This window comes from Nymphaea colorata, chromosome 5 (assembly GCF_008831285.2).
Source record: "Nymphaea colorata isolate Beijing-Zhang1983 chromosome 5, ASM883128v2, whole genome shotgun sequence".
In the NCBI taxonomy this organism is placed as follows: Eukaryota; Viridiplantae; Streptophyta; class Magnoliopsida; order Nymphaeales; family Nymphaeaceae; genus Nymphaea; species Nymphaea colorata.
Genome location: NC_045142.1, coordinates 22106107 through 22133621, shown reverse-complemented (window position 1 = coordinate 22133621; position 27515 = coordinate 22106107). Strand labels below are relative to the sequence as shown.

Sequence of the window (27515 nt, the reverse complement as noted above, 5' to 3'; positions counted from 1 at the left end):
AGCACAATGCAGAAAATTAAACACATAAAAACTTTCATTAATAACAAAACATAATTACAACACCAAGTGCATACTAGATACAAAAAAAAAGAGGGGACCGAAATTTGCACACCAAAAGCACCAGTTTGCTTTTCTTAGAGTATGGGAGTTAGAGGAGAAGAAAAAAGGAGGAGAAAAGGAGTTGTGAAGGAGGCAGGAATCAAAAGGGCCTGAAGCAACCAAACACTTAAAGCCGGAGATGGATATAAGGTTAACATATATTTTAATATAAAATAATATATGAATATGAGTAATGGTAATAAAATATATATAATTGAATATGTAAATAAATAAAAATAATATTAAAAATAAATTATTGATCAATTTTCAAGTTTCAATCCGGGTCAAATACCAAGTACCCATCCAGTACCCCCCCCCCAATGCCGAGCCTTTCAATACTACTAACAAATAAATTACAATGGTTTCTTAAAAACACTTTGATGTAATACGTGCTGTTATTTTATAGTTGTAGTTTTAAGCTATATTTAATTGATAATTATTTGTTATTTTTAATATGTCCAATAGGGGCGTCCTATCCATTCTTATGACCATAACACTCAAATTGCCCTCATTTTACGCAAAACAAAATAAATTAATTAAATTCATAAACCCTTTAAAAGTAATTTCTTTAACAAATTTGTTTTTAAAGAGCCCATGGAATTACAAAAATAAATAAATTATGTAAGGTGATTCCCTACAACAAACACAGTGTCCTTCACATAAAAAGGTGCGCCTTTGATAGATAAGGAGACTGTTGTGGTCCACAGTAAAAGAATTATATAAAAAATTCAAAACCTCCATGTACTTCTCCGAATGTACGATTAAATGTTGGGCCCCGGATGAAAGTTGTCGTAATGAAAACGAGTCTGGAACCTGAGAGCATTTCCATTTCGTTAGTAGATGACGCACAGTTATGTTCATTTACAAAAAAAGAGACAAAAGGGTTACACGACACGTGACTAATTCATTCGTATTTTCCATACGTGGCGCAGATAATACGTGGCCTTGATTTATAACTTTTATTGAGTAATCACGGTATCCAAATTGCCCGCCTCTCTCTCTCTCTCTCTCTCTCTGTCTCTGTTTCTCTCTCTCTCTACCACCCCATTCTACGCTCTGTTTCCTTTCATTCTTCCAGTCTCTGACGAAACCCGTAATCCTAGATGAATCAGAATCACAACTACGAGGAGATCGGCCGGAGCAAGCACTCGGTAATGTTCCTTCGCCTTCTCAATGGCTCGGAAAATCGGATTCCTCCGGCAATTCCTTCTTCATCGTTCTTCGTCATTGATTTCCTTCTCACCTATTGACTCCTTTTGATCAGACCGTCTACAAAGGGCGGAAGAAGAAGACCATCGAGTATTTCGCCATTAAGCGTCGATAAGTCGCAGAGGCCCAAAGTTATCCAGGAAGTAAAGCCCCTAAATACGCTTTTCTCTTTATGCAGTTCATCCAGTGGTCGTTTATGTCTTGCTTTTTGGTTTCAAAGTTGGTTCCTCGAGAATTTTGTGATTTACACGAGTTGATGAGCTCAGTATGTCGGCAATGGTGGGCGAAGAATTGTCGGCATTTCTGGTCAGTTGTGTAGAAGTTTGTTCTTTCTGCTCTTGTTCGGTGATAGTGGTTGCCCGGTTGTTGTTTTAGTTGAGCGTAAAACCTGTTGCCAAGAGTTGTCTCGAAAGCTGGAGGGGATTAAGGTACAAAAATTGTTGGGTATCTTGTCTGAGATTAGATCGTTCGAGTAGAGTCTTGAAAATTGGAAAGGCAGAAAAGAGTTTGAGCAGGCAAGTATACAATCGCTAGCTAAATTAGTAAAATTGCATAGTTAATGGGAAATTGCATGTCAAAAATGAACATAAGGGATACTTACAGTTTCAGATTCGCTACAAGTCCATATTCTTGCTCTTGATTTGAGCAGTCATGAATTTCTTTCGATCTTAGTGATGGCAGGGCGTGATGACACTATGAAAGTTATACATGATTGTTGGTTGCTTTCTAAGGTAATGTTGATTCACACAATTTATAGAACTTAAAGAGGGCACGATTCTTCCTGACTGCAAGCTATTCGTTTAGCGAGTTATTATTATTATTTTTTTGGGGGTTTTGTTGGGGTGGTGGGGGAGGTTAGAATATATCTTGGCCCATTTTTCTTGCGTTTGGTAGAGCAATACTGTTTTGGACTCATCGTAAGGGAAATTTTTTTTTTTCAGTTTCTGCTTCTGTTTGGTTTTCACTTTTCCTGCCTCAAAAGTAGCAATCGTATTGACAGACACAGTTCATAGCCGGGAAGGTTTGATACATGGAATCAAGAGGAATAGGATAAACTTGTGAGACAAGAACCTAAGTTTATTTGGTTTTACTGTTCATTTCATGTTATTTTAAATCCAGCCCCATTCCGTATGTTTAATTGTTATATGCAATTTATCATACAGAATCCTTGATTTTGAATGCAGTTACATCACAATATAAACAAAATCTTATCTTCCATTGTTGATCAGTGCCATTTAAAGAGTTACTGCAGTGCCATTTAAAGAGTTACTGCAGGCCGCAATTGTATAAAAGATAAAAATCTTTTTTGTGGAATATATGTTGTGGGTGTACCTCATGTTTCCTTACCGATGAAAAACATACTGGATATTTGGGAGGAAAACAGTTGTGCTTTGGAGGGCAGAGAATTGTTCCTTTATTCTCCAAATTTGCCCCTTGTGCTGTGAATTTGAACAAATTTGGCTTCTCTGTTTCTTTATTATCTTATATTTCAAATTTTATTTTTCTTCATCTATTAGAGAATGTGTGAATTCCCATTTTGGACGACCATGGTTTTGTTTTGTCATGCCTTGGATGGTTTGACAAAACTCTATCACTCATGAAATTCTGTTCTTGGTAAGATTCTGATGGTAAAAGGCTTTCAGTCCCATGACTCTTGTTTTTGGATGTTGGTAGCAAATATCTTTTATGCTCCACAACTAGAACTGGGTTTATGAGGACAATATCAGTTGTTTTCGCTGCTGCTGCCTCAGATCTAAAATATTAACAATGAAGTGAAAAAGATAGCAAAATTTCATTAAAGGATTTAAACGAGCTAAATGAGTCAGCGCTAAACTGAGTTAAACGAGTCAGCGCGGCCTAAACGAGTTAAAGTTAAACGAGTAAATGCTAAACAAGTTAACGAGTTATTTGGGTTAATCGAGTCGAGCTTGAGCTCGACTTTGTGTAGTCGAGTCAAGCTCGAGCTTGCTATAGGAGCTTGACTTTGTGTAGTGGAGTCAAGCTCGAGCTTGCTATAAGAAGCTCGACTCAAGCTCGAGTCGAGTTCGAGCTCGAGTAATTTTAGCCGAGTCAAGCTCGAGCTGGCCAAGCTCAGGCTCGGTTCGGCTCGTGTGCAGCCCTATACTGGGAAAAGTTTACTAACTGATCCGCAATTGCTTGTCCTTTAATTGACTTTTGGGATACATATTCAAGATTATATTGCATCAATAGAACTTGCCATTTGGCAATGCGTCCATTAAGGAATGGCTGTTCCAAGATGTCTTTAAGAGGGTTTAGCTTGGAGGGTATCTACACATCACAAGCTAATAAATAATGTCTTAGTTTTTGACACATCCAATCCAATGCCAGAAAGTTTTTTTTATTGGCGAGTAAAACTTTTCGTATTGAACAAAAGTTTTGCTAATGTAATAAATTGCATGCACGATCCGACTTCCTTCTTCATATTGGGCCAAAAAGCCAGCACACGTTGATTCATTCACTGTAATGTAAAGCAGCAATGGTTTGCCCAACATCAGAGGTTTTAAGATTGGTGGATTTAGAAGGTATCTCTTGATCTTTTCAAATAATTGCTAGCATTCAAAACCTCATTCAAACTTGGTACATTTCCTCAGCAGTTGGTTGAATGGTTCGCATCTCATGGCCAGATTGGAAATGAATCATCTGATGGACTAGATTTGCCCCTGCAAACTTTGCAGTTCCTTATATTGGTAGGTGGTGGCATATCGATGATTGCTTTAGCTTTAGTAAGATCTATCTTGATCTCCCTTTTTACTGACCATGAAACCCCAAAAGTTTTTCCAATTTAACCCCAAACATGCATTTTTGAGGATTCAAACGAAGCTTATATTGTAAGAGTCTCTCAAACACCTGAGCGGGGGTCTTAATGTGGCCTTCTCTTGCCTTAGACTTAATCAATATGTAATTGATATATGCATCCATGATTTTGTGCATCTGGTCATGGAAGATAGCAGCTATGACTCTTTGATAAGTTGCTCTGGCATTTTTCGACCTAAACGACATTACCGTATAACAGAAAGTGCCTCAGGGTGTAGTAAAAGTTGACTTAGGTTGATCTTTGACTGCTAATTTGATTTGGTTATATCCCGAATATCCATCCATGAAAGAGAACATGGCATGGCCTACAGTACTGTTCACCAACAAATAAATGTTTGAAAGTGGATAATCATCTTTTGGCATGACTTTGTTCAAGTCTCGAAAGTCAATGCATAATCTGACTTTGCCATTTTTCTTGGGGACCACTACGTTGTTAGCTAACCATTCGGGCTAATTGATGACACAAATGGATTTTGCCCTTCGTAGGTCTTCTAATCCTTCTTTTAAGGGTCATGCTAGTCGAAGATCAAGTTTGCACAATTTTTGTTTAACTGGCTTGCAACTAAGATTTAAGGGCAAACGGTGTTCAACCAATTGGGGGTCTAAATCTGACATATCTTCATAAGTCCAAGCAAAAACTTCTTGGTTACTTATAAGAAAGTCCACTAATCTTTTCTTCTCATCTACCGACAAACTGGTATTAATTTGAAGGATTTTAGTATTTGTGCTGGTTCCAATATTAATCTCTTCATGGATCATTAACCAAGGACGATGAATGTTCTTGTTTCTAAATTTGCGCGAATTTTGGTAATTCTGATTCTCGTAGGTTCAACTTCATCGATTGTTTGTTTGACCAATGCTTTCTGGAGGGACTTCCAAGAAAAAAAAAAGAAACTGAGACATGTTGAATTCCGACATCTTATAAAGAGGAGGATAAAGGGAAAATTGAACAAAATTAAAATTGATAACAAATGATTACTTGCATTGCATATCGAAAAGAAATTCTTAGTTCATTGAGGGGGTTCTTTCATGAGACCAGACAAAACAAGATTACAAAATTCATGGGAGGATTAAAACAAATGTGAACACTATCAACCCACAAGATCTTCTTCAATTTTCTTCATGATATCCTAGTCTTCTGGTATTCATCTGAAAAGGGATGCTAATCGATTGTAAGATGTCGTCTTCGTTCTTCCCGAGACCGGTGAATGGACGATAGCCACCTTTCAGAAGCAACTGAAATTCCTTAGGGTTTTTGATAAAAGTGATGTTTTTGATAACTTGCACAATTGCTTGAAATAGTATGGGCACTTCCTGATGATTCGCCTATCTCCATTTTCCGCATCCATTCTTCCAAAGGTCTGTCCTTTGTTATTCTTATGATGGGTACATCCACCAAATCAATGGGCCTAGGGAGCATTGGTGGCACCAACCTCTCGATCGGATCTTCAGCACGCACGGTGATGATTGATGGGCCAAAATTCCATTTAAGGCATTGATGACGATTGGATGAGATCCCTCGTACTTGGTGGATCTAAGGTCGTCCCAAAAGTAAGTTAGATGATGGTGGTACATCCACCACATGACATACAATGTAACGGCTAGTGTTTTCAATGATCACATTCATGTCGAGGGTACCTTTGTTGTTCATGCCTCGACCATCGTATCCGTAGATCTTGATATTATCAGAATGATATTTGTCTTCACGAAATTCCAAAGCTTTGGCCGTGAGATCGGGGTAAATATTTAAGTCACTTCCTCCATCGATTAATACATGTGGCACAGTCATTCCATTGACTTGGACGACGATGTAAAGAGCATCTTCATGAAAATATCTCCATTGTGAATGGTCATTCTCTAAAAAGGTAATTGACTGGTCCTTAGAGGGTCGAATCCAATCTCCCTCAACCATACGCTCTTCTAAGGGGAGGACTTCACCCAAGTAGCATGGATCTTCATCCGAAGAGTCATCTGATGATTCATCCTCACTGCCTCGTAGGATAAAAGTCTTTGAGATTATTAGAAGTTTTTTAGATAAACTTTCTGTCTTGTCGTTCATCAGAGTAATAAAATCCAAAGGTTTCTTTCCATGATTTGTCATCATGACCTCATGTGAACTGCTTCCATCACAAGGTTGGATGTGCTCCTGTGGATGATATGGGAGTGGAGTGTCTATGCTAATCGTGGCTACTGCTACCTTACCATAATCAGGAAATAGATTCCTTAAAACCTCGGGGATGCTATCATCACCAACCTGGAGATCCTTGTTGATGAAGTCTTGGATAATATTTTTGAGGACAAAACAATCTTCAGTGTTATGACTAGAAGCCCGATGAAACTTACACAGTTTTTCTTTATTTCCTCCCATCATTTTCAGAGGCTCTGACATTTTTGGCAAGACGATGATTTCTTTGGCAAGGAGATATTAAAGGATCTTCTCGCGAGACTGACTGAGAGGAGTAAATGTTCGGTCATAACTCCACCCTGGGTATTTGTTTTTCCTTTCGTCATTGCCTTTGGGAAACTGCATGTTCTTCTTGAGATTGACTTCCTTGTCATGCTTATAGTTGTTGTTGTTGTCCTTTCGAATGCCGATATTAGTTATGAAGTGTGCAGGCAATTGTGTTCTTCCTCCTTTCTTACCCTCTTCCTTGTACTTAGGAGCAATGATTCCATCAAAATCACATTCCTCAATTCCTTCTTCCATTGAATTTGTTTGTTCAATCAACTCAGCGAAGGTCTTGATCGGAGCGTTGCGGATAAAACTTTTCAAGGGTTGTGCAAGATTCTTCCTAATGAGCGACAAAACTTGTGTTTCAGAAATGAGCTCCTTCATCTTGTTGCATTGAATTCTCCATTTTTGGACGAATTCTCGAGCCTTTTCTCCTTGTTTCTGATGGAGACTACAAATGGTACTGAGGGTTGGAGCCATGGGAGCATTCTACTCGAATCTTTCGACAAACATTTTAATCAACTTGTCAAATTCCTTGAGTTCGACTAGGTTGACATTTTCTTTGTACCATTGTGCGGCGATGTCTTCAAGACTCTTTGGAAAATAGCAAAACAAAGCTCTATTATTTTGTCTGGATTTTGTAGCAATCATTGAAGAATGTTGAGAGATGAACATGTTGGCAGGTGGTTCCATCATATCTGACGAACTCCCTGGGTAAGTCTTTCACGTCCTCATCCCCTTCAATACTAAGGTAATAATCCTTGCATGAGTATGAAGGTTTTCCTTTTCCCCTATGTTCAAGATTGTACATCTTTTTCTCCATTTCATAGAACCGACGCTTAGTTGGACTTTCATGATCATTTGATTCGACTAATTCTGGCTTTGTCTTCTTCTTCTTTCCCTTGATCTCCTTTACTTTTTCTGCAGAACTTTTACTGTTTGAGCTACTGCTGGGGATGTACTTCCTTATCTTTTTGCCTTTTTTGGTAGGCTTTCTCTTTCTTTTGGGTTTTCTCTTCCGAACTTCCACTGGTGATAGGGCTAGGTGAGCTGCTTTCCTCTATGTTTTTTGTTCCGTCTTGCTTTTCTTTGTTGTCTTTTTCTTATTGAGATGAAGCAATACGGATTTTTCCTCCTTACTAGTTGTTGAATCTGAGCCCATATGATCTTCATCCTGATCTGTAGGGGAAAGTTTGTTGTTTTTCTTCTTTCTCTTTTGCTTGGCAGCTTTTTCATTTTCCGGTTCTGGAGCAACCATCAAGGCCTTTTGTTTTTTTTTTGCTCCGTCATGAATGGCTCCATAAACAACCAGAACATATGGTCACCTTTTGGCTCAATTGTTGGGAGGCCAAGTGTTTCTAGCCTAAGCTCGGATGATGAAGCCTCGTTCTGAGGAGCCTGTTTAGCTTGCAACCTGGTTTCAACCATTTTGTTGGCTTTTAAGTATTCACCTTGTGAGACGGGAAAATAGTCATTGGAAGGAAATAATGACAAAATGAATGTTTGTATTGCATTAAGAGCTTTTAAAAGTTACATCCAAAAAAATACTAACAAAGATGACAACGACTGAAGACGACATAAGGAGTACAAGATTGACAATGTAAACTTTTAAGGAAGGATAGATGGTGGTCGGTTGACATCCTACCACTCGGCGTATTCCTTCTTTACCACTGGGCCTGCGAACCAAGTGTATGATATTTGTGTCTTTCATTCTTGTCGAGCCATTGCGAATGATGCCGCCCATTGAGGAAAACTGAGGTCGAATTTCGGCATAGTTCCAATTGATGCATGTATAAAAACCATCTTCTACTTCTGAGAGAATTGTCTCATGCATCTATGAGTACAATAATCAACTATGAAATAAGGGCTCGCCCGTGATGATGGTGAGTGTATCGAGGTGGATCCTAACGACGATCACAATAGTTCCAAATGATTTCATCTTCATTTAACTTTTCGATCAAGCGACGGTATTGCTCCAAGATTGTCAATGCTCCATCATTGTTTCTGAATAGACTGACTTGGAGTCCTGCGTGCTTGAGGAACCACAATTGCAAAGCATATGTGCATCCTTTTATGAAGTCGGTATCTCCAATGGTGAAGCGGGTGAATCTTCGATAGAGAAAAACCAAAGCTGTCATTGCTATTGACAAGTCGCGAACAGAAAATGTTAAAACCATGTTAAATTTTAGCTTCCAAAATACATGCTCGAATGTGTAAATCAGGTGCCTGACTTGGTTTGAGAATCTCTTGATCGAGCCCTTAATCGCTATCCTCATGAGAAAGAATTTGATTCTACCACCATCTAAGAAGTTTGGTCACTGTGAAGGCAAATTGTCTTGTGCCGTACGTGCTGCTCTATTTTCTAGATATTTTAATGCAACTCTTAGCATAATGCATTAAAGTTTTGCCTAACCTGAGTTTTTCAATAAAAAAAAAGAAATTACAAAAAGAATGCTCAAATTTTAACGGGTTAATTAAGTTTCAAATACGTTAGTTTGACGGCTTAATTTTAATGTACTAAGCAGCAAGTAAAAATTTTGGATTGGAGCACGGCCAGAAGTTATTTTTGAGGGAACATTTCATAAAATAGGACGCCATAAATGTTTGTGCAGGAATAGTTTAGCAAGGCTAATCACGTATGCTCAGCTTAATTAGACCTTTCGCAGGGGTTTAAGTTTTTTAAAAAATGAGCAGGGGCGGCTGTTTAAGCTTAGGCAAAATGTATAAGCAGAACTTATATGAAGCTCAAGCCAAAGATTAAGTTGGCTCAGGCCATGGAGCATCCTTATAACCGACCATAGGAGGTTCTACGGATGCAAATCATTTTGATATGATATTATTCTTTTTCTGATATGATATTATACTTTTTCATCCCTTGCCTACAAAATCCCATCTGAATCAAATTTTCTGTGCCTTTAGATTATTTGAACTGTACTTGCCTCGCCACCCTCCTACTGACCTGATAAATGAAGACTTTGGCTCCGGAAACCTGAATTTCCGGTCGATTCAGTTAAGAACTTAAGAGGATATTAGGTGGAGTGTCAATTCCAGGAAGAGCTCGAGTCTCGCAAGGGACATTCATCTAATTCAATCCACGTCACACTACATTAAAAGTGGAATAAAAGCATGAAGTCACATAATGGTAGGAAAGACAATCATTTTCACCAAAATTTACTATCACAGTTACTCAAAATTGTGTCTGCTTTCAACTCTGCATCAGATACACTACTCCTAGGCACAGAATCAACAGAACCATCACCAGCTACTCCAGAGCCCAATGAAATTGACTGCTTATTGATGGATGGTAGTGGAATATCAAGTCTTGATGCATAACATCGCTGCTTCCATGGCACTTTGACTGCAGCAGCTGGACATGTCGCTTTGACCATATAGTGCAAGGTATCGTATGCAGATCTTGAGTCCCCTAGTTTTGAAAAAGCACATATAAATTTGTGGATGCAGACAACTCGCGGTGTGCAGTATTTTCTGTATTCCTCCCAAATTTCATTAACTGCAACGAGATTATGCTGCTGAACAGCGAGCTGCACAATTTTTTAACTTCAGCAGCCAATTATCACATATGACCTCATAAAAAATATCCAAAATTTACATAAATCAAAATTGATAAAATAAGGGCTTGTTCATAGCATTTCAAGTGTGGGATTGACTAGGGAAGAGTCTTGCATCTAAGTTTTCGAGAAAGGTTGATACTTACGTACCTAAGTCCCTTACTACCTTGGTTCCTGGTTCATAACTCTTTTTGTATGCAAATAGGAGATAGTTATCAAGTAGGCTATAAACTTCCATATGGACATTAGGGTCCACACAGGAGCAAGTCATTACATTGTTATATCAATTCTGTAAATGGATGTACTCAAATATATGTTGCTGGCACTGCAGCTTATTAGACCAGGTTACTCAGAATTCGCCCTCTTCCGGATCAACGCTATCGAAACGTTGGAGGAGGCATGACGACGCTAAGCTTTAGTTATATGAGACATATGAGAGAGAGCCAGAGAGAGAGAGAGAGAGAGACCGACATTTCCATGCTTAGCTAATGAACTCCGCCGATCTCGTCGCAATCTGTTCTTTCGTTCTTCTTCGATATCAAGAAGACCTGACGCAGAACTTCCACCACGAGTGGAGGAAAAGCAGAAACAAGAACGCCAAATTTTAGCGATTATAAGATGAAAAAAGATAACAGAGAGTCAGAGAGAGGACGCTTACCAATGGCGACGCTGAGAACGAAAAGGTCTGGTGAAATAAGTCGATCTCTTTCTTTTTGTTCTTTCGTTCTTCTCCGATATCAGCAAAACCTGATGCAGGACTTCTGAGGCCGATTGGATGAAAGTAGAAACAAGAACGCCAGATTTTAGCGATTATGAGATGAAAAAGATAATGGAGAGTCAGGGAGAGGACGCTCACCAATGACGACACTGTGAGAACGGAAAGATCTGGTGCTCCGTCGACCTCTTTCTGATTCGGGACCTTCTATCGATCGATCGAGAGAGAGAGAAACGCTAACGAACTTCCACTTCCCTCCAACGCTCCCAACGATCCTGTTTTCCACTTAAGTCCGTGACGTTCGGTAAAGAAATTTTTTCATTTCCGGACCCATTTTTTCAACATAATGTCAAATGCGACACCCATATTTTTTCCTTTCGTGACTACAAGCTAAATAAACAACAAAATTATGGACAAAATCATAAATATATAAAGCTGTAAAACAATGACAAAGACGAAAATTTTGAAAAAAAATTATGTTCTCATGCTTAAATGTGCTTTCCATGGAGTTGAGTGGTGCGTTATTGATGCCTCTTCAATCTAATTCATAAGGTGTTTGAGTTGAAAAGTGTACACCGTAAAATCACTCAATGTTCCAAAACAACTCTCGACTCAAAAAATAAAAGGAAAGCTGAAACACTACCATGGCGAACACATTAGCTCCAGTACCAAGCAAGCCAACATCTCTTCAGATTTCAGAACCACCTCTTCCTAACAAACAGATCAGCAGTGGCTTCAGCTAAAGAATTGTATCAAAGAGTTAACATACTCCAAACATGTGAAACTTTAGGCTTACCATTTCTTCCTGCGTAAGTATCATTCTCTGTGCCATTGAACGAAGTGCCTTTACCTCATTCTCTGCTTCTCGGAGCTGTTCGGCAGCATATTGTGCCTCGTCTCTTGCTTGTTAGGAATGTTACAACAAATCATAAACATATCTTAGTCTAATCAATTAAATATCAAATAAAAAAAAGTGCCTCTATGTGAGGTCCATGGTACCTCCATTTCTATCCGAGTAGTTGCAATTTCCTTATTCTTTATATTTTTATTATGCACCGCAGCCCTTAAGGCAGCCTGTCATGAAAACTACATCAAGAACATTAGGTTCAAACTGTCGTAGATATAATATTGTGTCAATATTTCACCTGATAAATTGAGTATTCGAATGGAAAGGAAGGAGGTGTTCAAGCCTACGTGCAAGGGAGTGCATCCAATTCCTAGTCTATACATGCTGCATGCACATAGTTCTCCTTAAGTTGGATATCAGATGCAGGTCATCTCAAAGTTAACGCCAACCAAGCCAATTGCAAGGCTTTTAGATAGATTGTATACTAAATCTAGTGTTCCATTTCAAGTGATGATGTGTTTAGGATACTTTTGCGCACCTCTCTTGCCTGCAGGGCAGCCTCTTTTCTGAAGAGGAAAACAAAGATAAATAAATAATAAATAGTGATATTGCACAATGCTTAAATACAATGTTGTGTGACCTTGCACCATCTTCCAACGCAAAATACTTCGTAGTTGTAAAATCACAATGCCAACCTGGTCAGTAGCCTTGCTTCTAAAGATACACCTTCACCCAGGGTAGCAACCTGTGGATTAGGAGGCAAAATGTACTTTAGGCAGATGCATGTATAGTGGCATAAGGTAAGCTTCTGGTCATCTGTTCAGCTAATTGAGTAAAGGTATATATCAGACAGTAAGTGGGCATGTGACTTTTTTTTTATTATTATTCCCCTTACCAAACATACCTCCCACAATCAGGTTATCCAAGTTCAAATTTGGAAAATATACTAGCACCATAAAATATGATACCTCAATAAACTTGAGGTAAGTAAATCAAATTCTGGGAATACCCCGTTCTACACAAACAGTAGCCCAGGTGATAAAAGAAAAAAAAAAAAAAACCTGTTTCTCGAGTTGTTTTCTTCTTGCTTCTGCTTCTTCATACCTCTCCTCTACAAGCTGAAGCTGTGATGCCACGAAAAGAATATTTTTATACATCATCATATAATGCATTAAAAGTTGTTGCAGGAATATCAAATTCAAAACAAATTACAATGGAAAATCGAGTATAGTAGACAGCGAACCTTATCAAGGACATCTTCATTTTCCTCTTGTAACATATCAATCTGCCATTTGAAAAATGACCATGTTACAACATGGAAAGATATTTTCAACAGCAACCAGATTACATCATGCTGCTGAGTAGAAGAAAAGCTTGTTCTGGTCATCTGAAAGAGACCTCATCCTGGAGAGCAGAAGCATCAAGCGGACTTCCTAGTACTCGTCCACTGGGATTCGTTAAATTTGTTGGACACCTGTGCATTATGATGTGCTTAGTGAAAAGCATAATGTATAGAATAATTAGTTTTTGGAGAAAAAGTGACGAATAAAACTAAGAAGTAAAGCAAACTATCAGAGGTATGTAGTGAAGATAAGAATCAACTAACACCAAAACTATGAGGCCACTTAGTAGTATCATCAACTGTTTGCAACCTTGCGAATAAGCATGATGGCAACAAAATCCATTTCGCAATTAACTTAGTAAAAATGTCAGGTGGCCATTTGGGAACTCAGCCTTGATAGGTTGCATGTCTTACCCATGCACACTTGGCGACTCATAGAAATTACAAAAAAGAAAGACAAATATTCCCAAAAGTAAAAAGTGATTTTTTTTTTCTGTTTCAGATAATAGAAAAAATATTAGTTTACAAGCATTTGAACACATCTATCTTGATTTATACTTGGAACATATTATGATGTGTATGCCTGCACAAGAGGATGTGGATATGAGAACAGAAGATGCAAAACCTTTTTTCTTACTTTTAGTAATATCTCGAATAATGTTTTTTGAATTTTGAACACGTCATTGACCATCCTAATTTTCAAAAAATGATGGAACTTGTGAATTCATGAACTTGTCACGTTTCATATCCTCATATTATAGTCACAGTAACTTCAAAAATGAGAAAAACAAATCAATCCCATTTCTCTGAGAATTTTACCAACATTGGGAGTCTTCGTCACATTAACACATGCAACATAACAAATAACATAAAGAATGCCTTAGTGAAAATTAATATAGACAATGCTAGAATAAATAATGTTTCCTTCTGAAAATGTGCTAGCACCTTTTATCTTTTTGATTGTCCACAGCAGCATCTGTTACAGGAGTTGGATGTTCTGGCAGTCTAACAACTAGCCCACTAGGTGGGATCACTGGAGGTATTTTCACTGGCCTCAGTGATGGTCTTCCAACAGACGGTACACGGGCAGTTGAACTAAGATCCACATGATTTCTAGCCAACTAAATTGGAATGTGAAATTGCTTTCTAGACATGCAAAACTGACCACATTAATCAAGAACAATCCAATCAGGAAATGATGATGTAACCAGATCAAGAATAACCACAAATACAATCACAATAGAAATGAACTACAAACTTACAAGATGGTACAGAGAATTTACCTATCTAACTTTCATTTGCATTGACAAAGTCCAAAAAAAAATCCCCAAAATTGTAAAGGATATAATTTCAGCTGATGTTTAAGCCATGAAAATTATTAAAATGGTAACTAACGTAACTTGAAAAACTTTACCTCCATAGGCAGGGAAGGCACCAAATAACACTAGCTGTGGCGATCTTAGAATCCACTGTATCGTACAATCTGGATGAAATCACAATTAATTAACAACACGATTCCTTGTACGAGATACAACATTGATCACATTCTATGAGTTCCCGCTACCTCCTTCTTGCCATTAACCAAAGAAGAACGGATCAAGATAGTCATACAAGGACACTCTTCCATTACTTTTAGTATGACTAACCCTGTCAGCGTACCTTAAACACACACACAACATATAAAGATGCCATACATCTAGTTTTTCAGGACCACATAACATGCAGTGTCCATGAATTATAGCTCTGAATTAGCATTTCTTGAAGCACACAGCGGAAGAAGAGAAAGGAAAACAAATACAGGATTTATGTGGAAAACCTCGGAACGAGGTGAAAAACCACGGGGAAGCTCTAACCTATGGGCAAAACCGCAACCCTAGGAGAGAGAAATCTTAATTCACTTAATCAACAATTACAATAAAAGATAAGAATAAAAGATGGAGGAAGAGAGACCCGCCTAAGGAACGAGCTCGTCCTCGGTTCCCGTACCCATGGGTACCGGGTCCATATCCGGACCCGGTTCCCTATTACACGGTATTCTAACACTCCCCCTCTAGCTTGGCATACATGTCAAACATGCCAAGCTTGCTAACATTCTTTTCAAATTGAGATGTACATAAGGTTTTAGTTAGAACATCTGCAATTTGATCTTCAGACTTCATATAAGGAAGGATCAACTCCTTTGAATCTATGCGCTCCCGTATGAAGTGGCGATCTATCTCCACATGTTTGGTTCAGTCATGCATGACAGGATTATTTGCCAGGTTAATCGCAGACTTATTGTCACAATACATTTTCATCTTCTCTTCAATTTCAATTCCAATATCTGCTAGAAGAATCTTTAGCCATAACATCTCTGTAACCCCCATAGCAACAGACCTGTATTCAGCCTCAGCACTGGATCTAGAACAAACCTCCTGCCTTTTACTCCTCCATACCACCAGGTTTCCCCCTAAAAAGATGCAGTACCCTGTGGTAGACCTTCTAGTATCCGTGCAACCAGCCCAATCGGCATCAGAGTATCCTTCAATATTAAGTTTGTCCTGCCGTGTATACAGTAACCCTTTACCTAGGTTATTCTTCAGGTACCCCAACTCTCTTTCTGCACTCTTCTAGTGACAATCAGTAGGAGCATGCATAAACTGACTCAACACATTTACAGCATAAGTAATATCAGGGCGAGTAAGAGTAAGATAAATAAGCTTACCAACCAGCCTCTCATACAGTCCTTTTCCTTCCGCATCCAAGATGTTACCAGTTTTGATACTTATCTTTGTACCTGACTCCATTGGAGTTAGAAAGGGCCTGCATCCTAGTTTACCTGTCTCTTTCAGGAGGTCGAGAGTGTACTTCTTTTGGCTCATAACAAGCCCTGTCTCTGTTCGTGCAATCTCTATTCACAGAAAGTACCTTAATTTTCTTAGATCTTTAAGGTCAAATTCAGCAGCTAACCTCTCCTTCATCTTCCTTTTCTCTTCTTCATCATCACCTGTGACAATCACATCATCAACATACACAAGAAGAATGCTCACTAGGCCACTTCTCTGCTTAATGAACAGGGTATGATCACCATTTCCTTGTTTGTACCCATTTGTTTTCATTACCACCCTCAGTCTTTCAAACCATGTTCTAGGGGACTGCTTCAAGCCGTACAGGGCCTTCTTGAGATGACAGCATTTTCCACTTTGAGCATATCCGAGAGGCATGCTCATATAGACCTCCTCCTCTAGATGTCCGTTCAAGAAGGTGTTCTTGACATCAAGCTGGTCCATGCCCCACTTCTTTTGCACTGCAAGTACCAAAATGACCATCACAGTCTTCAGTTTTGCAACAGGAGCAAAGGTTTCAAGATAGTCAATTCTGTATTTTTGGCTGAACCCCTTTGCAACCAGACGAGCTTTATACCGTTTCACAGTACCATCAGGTTTATACTTCACACTAAACACCCACTTGAAACTAACTAAGTGAGTCCCCTTGGAAATATCTACCACTTCCCAAGTGTTATTTTTTGCCAAGACATCCATCTCCTCTGTCATAGCCTGTAGCCATTTAGGATCCTCTCTAGCATCTTCCACACACCTGGGAATCACAGACATAGACAAAGTGGTAATAAAGCATTTGTATTCTTTACTGAGTTTTGAATATGAGACAAATCTCTGAATAGGGTGAGAAGTACATGACCTGGTCCCCTTGCGCAGGGCTATGGGAAGCTCTTCATTCATTGGACTTAGTTCATTCGGGGAACTCACAGGATTGGGATTGGTTACATCAACAGTCTCAACCACATCTTTCTCCTTTCTAGTGTAAACCTGCCCAAACAAATGATCACGGGATGTGGGCTGATCATCCACAGGGCCCCCTTCCACATGACTGTCTTTATCATCTCTGACTGTATCTTCCACACTGTGACTAAGTTTGTAGTCTAAGAAGTCAGTAAACTGAATAAGGTGATTTGGAGAATACTCTTCCACACTGTCCCCTATACACTCCCCCTGAAGAGGATTCACAGGAAAATACGTCTCATGTTCATGAAAGGTAACATCCCGGGAGACATAAATTTTGGAGGTAGTAGGATCAATACATTTATATCCCTTCTGAGTAGAGGAATACCCCAAGAAGACAACTTTGACAGACCGAAGGTCAAGTTTCTTGATGGTGGGACTATGGTTATGAACAAAGTAAACACACCCAAACACCTGAAGAATAAGAGGCCAAGGGTTATGAGTGGGACTGAGCACAGAGTAAGGAGTACGGCCATTCAACATACGAGTGGGCATACGGTTGATGAGGTGGGCACTAGTAAGGAGAGCATCGCCCCAGTAGCGCTTAGGAACGTGCCTGTGGAACATAATAGCTCGGGTGACATCTAATAAATGGCGATCTTTACGTTCGGCCACACCATTTTGAGGAGGAGTATAACTACAGGACGTCTCATGAACAATACCCTTGCCCCACAGGAAGTCATCCAGGGATTGGGAGACATACTCCCTGGTATTATCAGTACGGAAAATCTGAACAGAGGTCTGAAGTTGATTTTCGACAAAGACAACAAAATTTTTGACAATGACAGGAACCTCACTGCGTTCTTTCAACAAGTACACGAACGTACAATGGGAGTAGTCATCAATCAGAGTCATAAAGTAATGGAAACCACGACAAGTGGGTACTCCTGAAGGACCCCAAACATCAGAGTGAACCAAAGCAAAAGGACGAGTAGTTTTATTGATAGAAATAAGGTACAAAGCCCTAACATGCTTAGCAAACTGACACACTTCACATGTGAAGGAGTCCATGGAAACAGAAGTAAACAACCTAGGAAACAACTTCTTAATCAACTGGAATGGGAGATGTCCAAGGCGCTTGTGCCATCTCATAATGCTAGACTTGTCCTCCACGCCCGTCAACTGTCTGCTAGTGGCTGAGATGAGAGCAGAAGCAACCTGTACGGGCAGTCTGTAGAGGCCATCAATAACCGAACCAATCCCAATCTTCTTTCCCGTCACCAAAGTCCTGCAGGGTACAATGATCAATAGAGAAAATTAGATTACAATTGAGTTCTTTGGTGATACTATTGACAGATAACAAATTCACAGGAATATTGGGAACATGAAGAGCATTATGCAGAAGATATTTATTTAATAAGGACAAACTCCATTTTTCAGCCACAGAGATTGAGGACCCATCAGCCATACATATGCGTTGCTGCCCTGAAGACAATTTGTACTCTTGAAACATCTTAGGGTTCCCTGTCATATGATGAGTAGCTCCACTGTCAACTACCCAATCACCAAGTAAGGGATTACCTTGATCACTTGTGGCAACAAGAGCTTGGGCTAACTGAGCTCCCTCAGACGTGGAGGCTTCCTCCTTAGTAGTAGATAACTGGCTGATGTAAGCTTGTAATTCCTTGATTTGGTCAGCGGAAAGCTTCGGTTTTTCAACACTGGGAGAGCTAGTATCAGGCACAGGAGGACCCCGCCTACCAGAGGGAGGACGACCACGGGTGAGCCTCTTCTCAGGATGAAGATCCCAACAAAAATCAACTGAGTGTCCCAACTTGTTACAGTGACTGCAACGCCGAATAGGACACTGCCCAGTCCCTGAAGCAAGACTAACAAAAGCAAAGGGAGAACTATCATGACTAGAGTCAATATGCATCACTTGACGGCGTTGTTCCTCAGATTCCACCCGGCCATACACTTCCTCAATTCCAGGGGTCTCGTCACAGTTAAGAATTTGACTCCTAATGGATTCAAACTCATCACGCAGACCTCCCAGAAAAATAAAAGTGCAGTCCATCCATTCTTTCTGCCAGTACAGTTCATGATCAGAACCACAATTCCAGTCATCATTCACATAATAATCCAGTTCCTCCCATTTAGTCTTTAGGGCTGCATAGAAGGATGCCACGGACAAGTCACCCTGTTTAAGAGAATAGATGTTGCGTTTAATATGGTATGTACGCAGGACTCTCTTTTTACGGCCATACATCCTCGCAAACACAGTCCACATGTTATATGAGGTCAACTTTCGCAAAATAAGGGGCGGAATATCAGCAGAAATAGAACTAATAATCGAAACCTTAACTTGACTATCTTCCAACGCCCAAGTCGCCCATCCAGGATCAGTTTTACTAGGTGCAGGGTTCTCCCCAGTGATATAGGGCAGACGACCGCGACTAGTGATCCCAATTTCAAGCGCAACAGACCAAAAGAGATAATTGTCTTTGTTCAGCCGAATAGAGTTGACTTGAACAGGCAAATTTTCATTCTTGGTATTGCTGCCCGTGTCAAAGGTAACATCGGTCTTGGAGGTCATCTCTTCAGCCATAACGACCACAAAAAAATCCAACAGTCAGAGAATACCAAAAAAACGCAGGAGGAGGACCCAGGCGCTGTGGCACTTTGCCTACAATGGAGGACGGGCAGCGGGATCTCCGGCAAGCAGGCACAGGGCGGGGAACAGGCCAGGTGACGGCGGGCGGCGTCGTACAGCGAGCGGCATTGGCGCACCCAGGCGACGTTGGGCGGTGTCAGACTGGCGAACGGCGGCGGCGCACGCCAAGCAACGGCGGGCGGTAGTGGGACGGTGGGCTGCGTCGGTGGCAGGACTAGCTCTGATACCATGTAGAAACACGCAGCGGAAGAAGAGAAAGGAAAACAAACACAGGATTTACGTGGAAAACCTCAGAACGAGGTGAAAAACCACGGGGAAGCTCTAACCTAGGGGCAAAACCGCAACCCTAGGAGAGAGAAATCTTAATTCACTTAATCAACAATTACAATAAGTGATAAGAATAAAAGAGGGAGGAAGAGAGACCCGCCTAGGGAACGAGCTCGTCCTCGGTTCCCATGCCCATGGGTACTGGGTCCATATCCGGACCTGGTTCCCTATTACAGGGTATTCTAACACTTTTATCTCCTGCAAGTATGACAGACCCTGTCAGCCCCACTTTAAACACATTGTGATGCATGTATATGCACACATACAACATATAAACATGTCACGTCTAGGCCTTCAGGACCCCTTAATGTCAAAATAGAACATGTAGTGCCCATGAAGGATGGCCCTGAATTAGCATTTTCCAGTCTCCTGTGCACAACAGGAAAATATTGAAGAGTAGTGCATCAATTTGTCATCAAACGTAAGCAAGACAGCAGAAGAGCTATGACAAAAACCTAGTACAAGCTGCAGAGTATTGCCTTTATGATGCTTCTAATACAAGATTTGTTATGATGCTATGCTAACATAAGAAAGCAAGACAGAAAAGTGTACTTAAATTCCCCAAGAAAAGCAAGCCAGAAAAGTGTCATTATTTAAAAAAATTTATGAGAAAATGCAAGTGTGTCATGGGGACTAGGAGACCTCCCTCCTTTTCCTGCTGAAAGGCCAATGCCACTCATAACAACATAGTCTAATGAAAGTACATTACCATCGTCATCTTCATCATCAGCCCGTTGATGTGCCATAACTTGTGCAAGCTTTTGAACAGCAGTTTAGTGTTGGGACCTTTTGAAGCTAGAGATGCTCTTCTCTCTCATATACAAAGGACTGTTAGGTCTCACGGTCCATTTTTGTGTCTTAGATTAACTGGACAAAACAAAGAAACCTGTTCTCTTCTGCAAAACAGGTAGATCTATTAGGTTCATCATTCGGACATCAGGAAAAAATCACCATCTACAGTCAGAGAACCATGAGTTGCAAAATTCCAAAGGCCAAATATCATGCAATGCAACTGCAGAAGAGTGTGCAAGTAGTTGTTAGGTTTCCTATTTTCAACAGCTGTGGTCCCTAAGTTAAAACCTAGAACAATGGATGGGTTTATTTGAATACATAAACAGAACTTAACGAAAGTTCAAATTTTGATGATCTAATTTCTCCAATTTCATGGATTATGAAAGATCTCCTCTATTTATCTAATAGATCATTTATAAGATTTAAAATGTGGAAATTGCACCCATATGGTTAAAGTTTTGAACACAAGGCAAGTCCACACAATCTTCTACCTCAAAAAAAAAAATCACTTTAAATGTAATCATAACTTTTTTTTTTGGGTAATTACATTTGTAAAGTCTGACATCAAAACTTATCCAAACAGCCAATATATCCAGACTGGGGTACTAACAGGGCAAGTTATTTCTGGTCATCAATCTATCTAGAAACATTAGATATAACTATATACGACTACACCAAAACCATTAACACACGCTAGTTGTAACAAAATAGAATTTGATCTCCATTTCAAATCTTTAAATGCTTTTCAATTTCTTTTACTCTTTCAATATGGTCCAATTACAAGACAAATCAGCACAAAAGTACCCAGGAACTGGTACATTTATGGTACCAATCTGGCATTTGTAGCATAAGTACATTCTATGAAACTGATCAATATTGCTTAAGGCTCTAGCATTTGCACAAAACAGACAAACTGATCTTTTAAGCAATTCTGCATTGACTCTTGCATTGTGCATTTGTGAGTTATTGGCTGAACCAAAGCTTTTTAACTTTCCTTTTCCATTTTTTTGTAATATGCATGCCAGTTTAAGCAGAAAATTTTCAAGCCGATTCCTAGAGATGCACCTTAGGCATTGAACTCTCAAGTCTTAACCTCCTTCAGCTTGGAAAACTTCATTCACCTGCCTACCCAAGTCGATGAAGCTCTTGATGGATCAGTGAACCGTTACTGTTCTTCTGTGTAAAACAAAAAAAGCTAGATCAGTGGGCAGAAGTAAATGGCATGAATACGATGGAGTCACGATTGATGCCAAATCAGCTTCTACTGATGTCGAGTGTTGGATCAAGAAGCCGATCACCGAAACTAGATGAACACGAAGACCATAAGCTTTTGAAAGCCTTAGCATCTTTACAAGCTGCATTATTGAGCTATTTGTTAAGATGTTAGCAGCATCTGGATGTGCACTCAAAATTTCAAGGTACTTAATTGTTTATTTTTTCTGCAGGAGAAGCACCTCCAGTCAAACAGGTTGCAATGCGAGACAGAAGTTCATCCAACTTCTCTGGAGATAATTTCAAAAATTCAGTCACAGGCATAACAATGAAAGGAAGGGGAGGCATTGCTTCTCTAGCCTTTTCAGTTTTCCTGCTAGGCATTATTGGCCTGACAGAAAGGTCAAAAGGATGCCACAACACTTGGGAGAGATTATTAATTGATCTGGATGAATCTGAACCTTCAGTGGCTCCTGCTTCCATTTTATGCATCTCCAAAACATTTCTAGTAGCTCTCTTCTGACCTATGGCTGGTGTAGTGGTAACAACTTCAGCAGGCAACAGGCATGACTCCTCTTCCTGGTGTTCCCCGTTATCAGGTGGAAAGTCTGTCTTGTTAGGAGTTCCACTTAGTTCATCATCTTTTTCATTAGCTCGAGGCTTCAAAGGCATTGGAGCATTAGGAAGAGGAGAATTAGCTATAGATATCCCACTTTCATTAGAATCGTCATGTGCTTCCTCATCGTTGTGCTCACCAAAATCAATCTCTATATCATTGTTTTCTATTTTCACATCATTATCACGTTCACGGGCCTTAGGCAAAGGCTGTCTATAGTTTTCGTTATCATTTTCTCTCTGCAAAATTTTCTTTGCAATCCTTGAAAACTTGAGATTATTAGCTCCCTTCGCTGTAGTTGAGGCATCTTTATATTCTACACATCCTCTTTTAGGAGGTTGTCCAGATAAATACAATATTGGGTTTGGCACCTGTGGGTTTTAAACTTGTGGTGTTCGTTCAGTAGTAGCAACGGAGGATTCTACTTTGATAAGGTTTTTAGAGATATTTATAGGCTTCTCTATGTAGTTCTTATCTAGTCTATTTATTCCGACCTTAATATTTCCCACTATGCCTATGTATAAATTATCTTTTTCTTGAATTTTTTTTAATAATCATATTTCCAGCCTAAGGATATCTTTTTATGATTGGTCTAGTCCCTTAAGGAGTAATATACAATTATGTTCTATTGATTAGTCCTCAATTTAACTCCGAAATTCTTCTAGTTCATTTTCATCATTTGGCTATAAAGATTGACTCCGAAATTCTTCTAGTTCATTTTCATCATTTGGCTATTTTTCTTTATAGTTTATAAACCTTACAGTGTCACTACCATTGGGGGTTCTTAAACATTAGGCTTTCCTTTGGAATTTTATTGTTAGTATTTATCTCCAAGTTTTTATTAATATTTCAATCTAATCATTTTAATTCTTCGGGATATATAGCCATAGGCTTAATCATCCTTATACATTTGCTTGTCATGGATTCGATAATTGCTTTTATATTGATCTTATATTTTGTTGTACTACTATTTGTTATTTTGCCTAAAAATTGTTCAAGATTTCTTATGCTAAGCAGAAGCTTGGGTGCACAATAGAATATTTCTTTGTTATCTGACATGTCAATTTCCATACTTGTTACAATAGCTTTAAGACATCATTTCCCCATCTTTTATCTAGTAGGGTGATTAGAACTTTTATCCATAAACTTCTCCTAGCTAATCCCTTAATGCTATAATTGTTAACCCAAGATGAATGAACTTATTTTGATTTTATAATAATTGTTTAATACTATCTTGACTTACGATGCCGATGTTTTTTGTTCAATGGTTACACATACTTCTTCCTCTCGACTTATTCTAACTAATTGGGGGTTTATATTCCAAAACTCTGTCCTATACAAGGTTTTAGGAATTAATGGAGTTAGTTGATGATTGTTATAGATTTCTAAATTTCTGTTTACATCTATTAGCTCTTCCAGTGGTCTAGAGTTAGGACCTTGGACTTGAATAATTCTAGTCAATAAATTTTCATTTATTTGTCTTATTTCATTAGTATTACTAAGGGTTCTACTAAGACTATAAAAGGAATTTCTTGCAGTCATCATCTTAAAAAAAAAAAAACAATACTTTTAGGAATAAGGGGATGCTTTACTTGGCCATTTCCTATATTAAGACTGCTTAGTTTTTTTGTTAGTTCTTCTAAGTTTGCTCCTTGTGGTTTTCGCCTTTTGCCTATAGTTCAATGAGTTGACTAATTTTCTGACTTAATTTTGTTATTATAATAATGATAACATTTAGTTGTCCGACTATTATTTTATCAAAACTACTGGGTGGATCATATCTACTTAGTCCTTCCGTATTTGGTAATAGGTTCTGGTTTCTTTTAAACTTTGTATGTAGATATATTCTTTATCACTTATTTTCACTTGAAAATAAAACAAATATAATATGAAGTAGAAAAATAATTGACCGGTAAAGTTTGCTTGTTTTAAGCTTCTTAGTCTTTTGGTATAATTAGAAATTTAAGTATTCTAAAACATTCATACTACGATCTTATTGAAAGCAATTATAATTTCTAACAAGTACAGTTAAAACTTTAAGAAATTTCTTCAAATATTTAATAATTTAATAATAACACAAACAATTTAATAGGTATGGAGAAAATACTTCAACTATCTATTGTATAAAAACACGATGTAGAAAATCAACAAATTTCTATAGCCTACTTGGTACTTGTCCCTTAATCCCACAATCTCGTCCATAATCCATACATCTCTACCCTTTGTTTACAAGTCTATGTTTTAAACTGAAAATTTTTCTTTTACTAAAACAAGGTATTATGAACAAGTAACACATCTATTATGAAAAAAGAAAAAATAGAACATAATAGGTTCATGGTATGGTTCCCCTGGATTTGAAAACTTTTGAGATTTCTCATTCATAGAATACCATGTGCAACATCATATGTCATCTCATTCAGACCTCACCGTTTGTGTACTTTCTTTATCCTTATACGGCCTCCTACATCAACAGATACTTCTTTTCTACAATAGTTTTTTGGTTTTTAAGGATTTACACAGTCACTCGTCCAACGAGTTAATAGCTCTAAAACACAGTAACAATATCATGAACAAATTATGTTCTAACAAGTTATGTTTCATAACTCGTGGTTCATAAACATAGATCCTGATTAAGGCCAAAACTTTCAGTATAAAACACAAATTCATAATAACATATTATACAAGTTTATGTAAAGGTACATGTTTATGGAGAAGAGACTTTCCATTTCAACTTATAAGTTAAACACAAGCACCGGTTTTCTTTTCTTACAACATGGAAGACACATGAGAAGAATAAATGAGGATTGAGGAGGAGAGGAGGAGGCATAAGCCAAAAGGGCTTGAAACCAAAACAAGCACTTAGAGTGGGAGATGGATGTAAAGTTAAACATATATTTTAATATAAAATAATATATGAATATGAGTAATGGTAACACATGTCAAGTACCAAATAATATATGAATATGAGAAAAAGGTTAAAAATAAGTTATTGATCAATTTTAAAGTTTGAATCAGGTCAAGTACCAAGTACCCATCTAGTACCTCCCTAATGCTGAGCCTTTGAATGATACTAACAAATAAATTACAATGGTTTCTTAAAAACAATTTGATGTAACACATGCTGGTTATGTGTTATTATTTTATAATTGTACTTTTAAGGTATATTTCATTGATAATTATTTGTTATTTTTAATATGTCTAATAGGAGTGTCCTATCCATTCTTATGCCCATGACACTCAAATTGCCCTCAGCAAAACAAAATAAATTAATTAAACCCCTAAACCCTTTAAAAGTAATTTATTTAATAAATTTGTTTCTAAAAAGCTTATAGAATTACAAAAAGAAATAAATTATATAAGGTGATCCCGTACAACAAACACAAACCAGTTAGTTGTGGCTTTCACATAAAAAGGTGCGCCTTTGATAGGAAACGAGACTCTTGTGGTCCATGTTTGACAGTAAAAGAATTATATAAAAATTTCAAAACCTCCATGTACTTTTCCGAAAGTACCATTAAATGTTGGGCCCCGGATGAAAATTTATCGTAACGTAATGAAAACGAGTCTGGATCCTGAGACTGAGAGCATTTAAATTTCGTTAGTGAGGATGCACAGGGTTTCATTTATAAAAGAAGTCACAAAAGGGTGGCACGACACGTGTCTTGTTCATTTTATTTTCCATACGTGGCATCGAGATTCCGTGGCCTTGATTTATAACCTTTTTCATGCTGTCACAGTATTAGAAGCCCCTATCTCTTCCAAATTTCCCGCCTCTCTCCTTCTCTCTCTCTCTCTCTCTGTAAAATCCCATTCCATGCTCTCTTTCCTTTCATTCCTCCAGTCTCTGACGAAACCCGCAATCCTAGATGAATCAGTATCACATATACGAGGAGATCGGCCGGAGCAAGCATTCGGTAATGTTCCTTCGACTTCTCAATGGTCCGGAAAGTCGGATTCCTCCGGCAATTCCTTCTTCATCGTTTTTCGTTATTGATTTCCTTCTCACCTATTGACTCTTTTTTATCAGACCGTCTACAAAGGGCGGAAGAAGAAGACCATCGAGTATTTCGCCATTAAAAGCGTCGATAAGTCGCAGAGGCCCAAAGTTATCCAGGAAGTAGAGCCCTTAAACACGCTTTTCTCTTTATGCAGTTCATCCAGTGGTCGTTTGTGTCTTGCTTTTTGGTTCCAAAGTTGGTTCCTTCGAGAATTTTGTGATTTACACGAGTTGATGAGGTCAGTGGTGTAGAAGTTAGTTCTTTCTGCTCTTGTTCGGTGATGGTGGTTGTCCCATTGTTGTTTTAGTTGCGCGTAAACCCTATTGCTAAGAGTTGCCTCGCAAGCTGGAGGGGATTAAGGGACAAAAATTGTTCGATATCTTGTCTGAGATTAGATCGTTCGAGTAGAGTCTTGAACATTGGAAAGGCAGGTTTGAGCAGGCATGTATACAATCGCAAGCTAAATTAGTAAAATTGCATAGTTAATGGGAAATTGATTGTCAAAAATGAACATAAGGGATACTTGCAGTTTCAGATTCGCTACAATTCCATAATCTTGCTCTTCATTTGAGTAGTTATGAATTTCTTTTGACTGCAATATGAAAGTTATACATGATTGTTGGTTACTTTGTAAGGTAATGTTGATTCACACAATTTATAGAGCTTGAAGAGGGTACGATTCTTCCTGACTGCAAGCTATTCGTTAGCGAGTTATTTTTTTTTTTTTTTGGGGTTTTGTTGAGGTGGTGGGGGTAGGTTAGTATATATCTTGGCCCATTTTTCTTGCATTTGGTAGAGCAATACTGTTTTGGACTCATCGTAAGGGAAGGTTTTTTCTTTTTTTTCTTTTTTTTTTCAGTTTCTGCTTCTGCTTTGGCTTTCACTTTTCATGCCTCAAAATTAGCAATCGTAGTGACAGACACAGTTCATAGCGGGGAAGGTTTGATACATGGAATCAAGAAGAAAAGGGATAAACTTGTGAGACAAACCTAAGTTTTAACATCTCCTTTTGAGATTTTTATGGTCTTTAAATTTGGTTGATCGAGTATTTCTCTCTTGCAAGATTGATTTATACTAGTAATGTGCTAGTGCACCTGCACTAAACCAAC

At 38.6% G+C, this 27515-nt stretch overlaps 1 protein-coding gene across 2 annotated transcripts in view; it reads left to right on the top strand.

Moving 5' to 3' along the window:
- Positions 1-1094: 1094 nt before the first annotated feature.
- LOC116255101 (serine/threonine-protein kinase RUNKEL) overlaps positions 1095-27515 on the top strand; it is a 34658-nt gene continuing 8237 nt past the window's right edge. The window contains exons 1-2 of one of the 2 annotated variants that reach the window (XM_050077770.1): positions 1095-1250; positions 1364-1451. Coding sequence is in view for 1 of the 2 variants with exons in the window: in XM_031630853.2 (XP_031486713.1) it covers positions 26275-26322; positions 26436-26525 (138 nt within the window). In the remaining variant the exon portion in view is untranslated. Of the gene's footprint in view, positions 1251-1363; positions 1452-26188; positions 26323-26435; positions 26526-27515 lie in introns of those variants that run through there. The other variant, XM_031630853.2, reaches the window with a different exon arrangement.